This window comes from Miscanthus floridulus, chromosome 10, assembly GCF_019320115.1.
Source record: "Miscanthus floridulus cultivar M001 chromosome 10, ASM1932011v1, whole genome shotgun sequence".
NCBI classification, from domain to species: Eukaryota; Viridiplantae; Streptophyta; class Magnoliopsida; order Poales; family Poaceae; genus Miscanthus; species Miscanthus floridulus.
Window position 1 is genome coordinate 130058580 of NC_089589.1, and position 4718 is coordinate 130063297.

The window sequence follows — 4718 nt, forward strand, 5'->3', positions numbered from 1 at the left end:
CAAAGACACGATCGACCACCTAGTGCCAAATCATGAGAAGCCTAGAAGCCGGCGTGGCCGAGGTGTGTGCTGGAAAGGAAAGGGTGCCGGCCTCGACAGATATCAGCTTTGCACGAGTACTATTATATATCATATATACATTTACAGATGCTCTGCTTTGCAAGGAAGGAAAACATAACGGATCGGAGCAGATCACAGCCCAAATGCCATGTATGCAAGGGTGCGATTGAGATAGGTGAAGGTACGGAAATTATTATTATTATTATATATACCCAGACGAAGATAACATGAGAGCAGGAAGGAGACGAGAAAAATAACATGAGAGCATCTGACGCTAAAGCAGGGGAAGGAAGTGGAAGCGATGTACGCAACTCTAAAGTAAGGCATAACTTGCCGTGTGCGCAACTGCTGACGGCATGCATGCTGTCTGTGTACAAAAAAAAAAAACCCTGCCGATAGATTCCAGAAGGAAGGAATTGTAAGCTTGGTTCTTAAGAGTGTGTAACAAGCATTGTATCGTGGTCTCCTTTCTTCCATTAACATAGCGGCTGTGGTGGCAGATGTATTGCCTTTAACAAAAGCGGCTGTGGTGGCAGCTGTCAGCAGCGTGGAAACCCAAGCTCTCCATCTACCTAGATCCAAAGCCCAGTATCAGTTCCAGAAGCAAGGAAAAGAACAAACTATCAAGCAAGCACAAATTAAGTTATTATTATAGTTAATTAACAGTACGTGCATTTATCAATCATCAAGCAAGGCATAACGTGCGTGCAATATATATAACAGCAGCATGCTGGTTCCATTCTAAGTTTGGTACTCGATTCTTGTAGTGTGTAGCAAGGATTGGATCGTCGCCTTTTTTTTCCATTTTCCAGCTGGTCCATCTTATATATATAAGCTAAGGCTCGTGACTGATGCCTTGCCATTTGCCTTACACCCTCAAGAGCAGTTAGCCCAACTGAGACGCAAGCAGTATCTGCAAATTGAGGTGCCTCCATCCTCTATCCCGAAACTATATATGCAGTGAATATTTTAAAGTTCATTTCTGTAATGTCTTCTTACTTGCTTGCTTGCATTGTTCGACCATCCTTTTCCATTATATTCTCTAAACTTCACCTATATCTGTATTTAGAGAACCATGCCATAAATATTTCCCACATATTTCTCTAGGTTTTGTTCTTATCACCATTTTTCTTGTGTGTAAATTTCATGAGAGAACTACCATATCTTGAATTTAGAGAGCAGTGTAGCCTCGCCATTTTCATCAAAAGCATAGCCTCTCTATTGATGGAGAGTGAGAAGGGTGGTTTTAGATTGCAAAAGAGATGGAGAGTGCTTTAGATAGTCTATAGGAGTCTGGCTTTTTGTTTTTGTTTTCTAAATTTTATGATAAAGCGGTGTGTAGAGATCCTCTTGGAGAAGTTTGTTTCTCTAGCTAGCTATACATGCATGCATGTTCTATTCACATTAATGCAGGATCATGCCTGTAAAATGTATCTGTAGCGAATCTACATGTTAACTGCAAGTTCTATCCTTCTAAAAAAAGGAAAAAAGAATGAGCGAAATAGGTAGCTTGAGCGAGGCTGGTTCTTTTCCAGCGTTAGTTTTAAACTCCCCGCTGCTCGCCTTTTGGTGTAAGTATAAGCATACTAACATCTTGATCTTTGAACTCCGAGCTGCTCGCCCTTTTGGCGTGAGTAAGCATACTAAACGTCTAGTATCCCTTGGCAAATCCTAATTCACTTTAAAACAATAGATCTAGATTGAAAAAAAAAGAATTATCATGATCCAAATTATATTATGAGGGTCTAGTATAAGGTGATTTAGTACAAGTGGCACAAAAGAATAAATGATCTAGTGGTTGTTCTAATGAAACAAGTGTATGATTCTGATGTACTTGTATATGTATAGGACGGACGTCTGGGGGAGCCATGGCCGCAATCTTGGATGCTATGGGACCCTACGTGATGCAGCTGATAGCTGACATGGCAACAGAAGAGGTGAAGATGTTGCTGGGCATATCTAGCGATATTGAGAAGCTAGAGAACAACATGGAAAGTATCAAATGCTTCCTTGCTGACGCTGAGAGGAAGCGCATCACTGAATTGAGGGTGCAAAGATGGGTTCAGAAGCTCAAGAACGCCATGTATGATGCCACTGACATCCTAGACCTATGTCAAATCGAAGCTGACAAGCGGAGGGAATCGAAAGGTAGCAGCACGGTTGAAAAGGCTCCAGGTTGCTGCCAGCCATTGCTCTCCTGCCTACGGAATCCTGTGTTCGCACACAAGATAGGCAGCCGCATCAAGGAGCTCAACCAGAGGCTGGACAACATATATGAAGAGGCTCACAAGTTCAACTTCATCAATCTAGGATCCCACCTAGAACAGAGGATGTCCACTGGAGAGAAGGTGACATCTGAGTTTGTTGAGTCAGCTATTGTTGGTGAGAAAATTGAGAGGGAGACAAGGGAGCTTGCTCAAATGCTAACCATCAATGGACACCACGACATCAAAGTGGTGGCCATTGTGGGCACAGGTGGCATGGGCAAAACCACCTTGGCCCAGAAGATCTTCAATGAGACCACCGTCCAAGGACACTTCAAAGTGAAGATATGGCTAAGCATCACCCAACACTTTGATGAGGTTGAGCTTCTCAGGACAGCAATTGAGCATGCTGGGGGAGTCCATGGTGGGGTGCAAGACAAGACCCTCCTCTCACGGAGGCTCACCAACACCTTGTCCATGGGTAGGTTTCTCCTGGTCCTGGATGATATGTGGAGTAATGTAGCATGGAGCAATGTGCTTAGTGTTCCGGTCAGAAATGCAAGTAAAAATCAACAGGGCAATTGGGTGCTAATCACTACAAGATTAGAAGATCTAGCTCTACGGACTGGAGCCTCCTTCTACCAACATCATGTCAGCCCACTCAACGAAGATGATGCTTGGTCCTTACTCAACAAACAGTTGCCGCCAACACCTGGTCAAGTTAGTGAACACATATACCATTTATTTTGCAGTTTAATGCACATTATTCCCTTAACTCTATCTATTCAGAGCCTATTTTGATATAGTAGGTTTAGAAAACTATGGTATTACAAACTAGTTACAATATACAACTCCTAGTAAAGCCATAAATACGCATCCAAATTATTGAGCTTTGATGTTGAATGTAAAGTGACTCATGAATATGCATCTAAATTATCGACACTAATCCATTATGTGTCCACCTATATAGGTTTGAACCTTTGAGATATAAGTCTTAGAAGTTTGTGGAAATGTTTAGTACCTATATCTAATCAAATTGCTTGTCTTTGTGCCCTTTGTCTCTCTTTTATTCTTTATACATAATAACCATATAGATAGTCTGTTACCTCTACCGAAGTGTGATAATTTGACCAAGTAATCTATATGTTTTTCATCAATCTTCACTATTTCTTCCTTTTTGTATCACAAAACTGTGTGTCCGCAATGGTTATAGTCCATGATGAGCTACGATGTCATGGACTGCATCTTTTATCCTATCATTAGTCATTGTAATTTTCTATGCATATATCTTAAGTTGAAACTCTAGTTGTATATTCACCTATTAAGAAAAAAATTGCAGATATTAGGGAATGACCCCCATTAAATGGAAGGAGCCACCTTGCAACAAGACATAAAAGCTTAAGAGATCCTAAAGACAACATCCACAGTGATAACCTAAACAACACATATTTGAGAATGATTTCCAAGTTAAATCCCACAAAAGTGCCAGAAAGTTTTGACAATGCCTCATTGGAAACATGGTGAACATTGTGTAACACACCAGCCCGTTAGAAGCATGTAGTTGTGTTGTTGGCCCATGCGTCCCATCTGCCAAATGAGGAGTTATAGTTGGTGCATTTAGTACCACCTTGGAAGCTTAGGAGCGTGAGGGTGCGTGAGGGCTAGCTTATAATCCTTTTCATTCCAATTGTAGCACCTCTGGGTTAACCTTTTTATTATACAAAGTGATGACGAAAGTGCAAGAGATGTGCTATGCAGACCCGTTCCATGTGAGGAGCTGGGCTGTAAGTAAGGCTGGATAACGAGCTGGCTCGGCTCGGCTCGGCTCGTTCTGGCTCGTTAAGATAACGAGCTAGCTCGGCTCAGCTTGTTATCCTAACGAGCCAGAAAGCCAGCTCGGCTCGGCTCGTTAAAAACTCGAGCTGGCTCGTTAAGCTCGCGAGCCAGGTATAAAAAATACACAAAATATAATATTTATATTTATCTAAAGTTTGAGAATAATAATAATATAAAAGAAATGCATCTAGACCAGTTACCAGTCAATTTATAGGGTGTAGACCAGTTACCAATCAATTGTAAAGTGCAAGACATGAAGTAATACAAAAACTAATATAAGTTTTGATACTTTTTTTCCTGGAAGCTTGGCTCGTTTAGCTCGCGAGCTGACTCGAGTTGGCTCGTTATAGCTAACGAGCTAAAATATTGGCTCGGCTCGGCTCGTTGTCATAACGAGCCGAGCCGAGTCAAGTCGAGCCAGCCACGAGCCGAGCGAGCTAACGAGCTTTGAGTTTTTCGTCCAGCCTTAGCTGTAAGCAGATTTCGGACATATGGTGTTATAGGTAGTATTCAGAGCATCAACTCTTTTGGCATGAGACCAGAGAGGGTGTCACACCCAATTTTAAGGATAAAATTGAATGCACTAAACTCATGTGTGCCCAGGGATCAGTCACACAC

At 41.9% G+C, this 4718-nt stretch overlaps 1 protein-coding gene across 1 annotated transcript; it reads left to right on the top strand.

The window, feature by feature from the left end:
- The first annotated feature begins 894 nt into the window (after positions 1-894).
- Positions 895-3065, top strand: LOC136489616 (putative disease resistance protein RGA3). The gene is made up of 2 exons (XM_066486194.1): positions 895-985; positions 1909-3065. The coding sequence occupies exon 2, from the start codon at positions 1929-1931 to the stop codon at positions 3063-3065; it is 1137 nt and encodes a 378-aa protein (XP_066342291.1). The 5' UTR covers positions 895-985; positions 1909-1928.
- Positions 3066-4718: the final 1653 nt, after the last annotated feature.

Coding starts and splice junctions, on each gene's coding strand:
- LOC136489616 (XM_066486194.1), top strand. CDS start 1,929: ATGGCCGCAATCTTGGATGCTATGGGACCCTACGTGATGCAGCTGATA.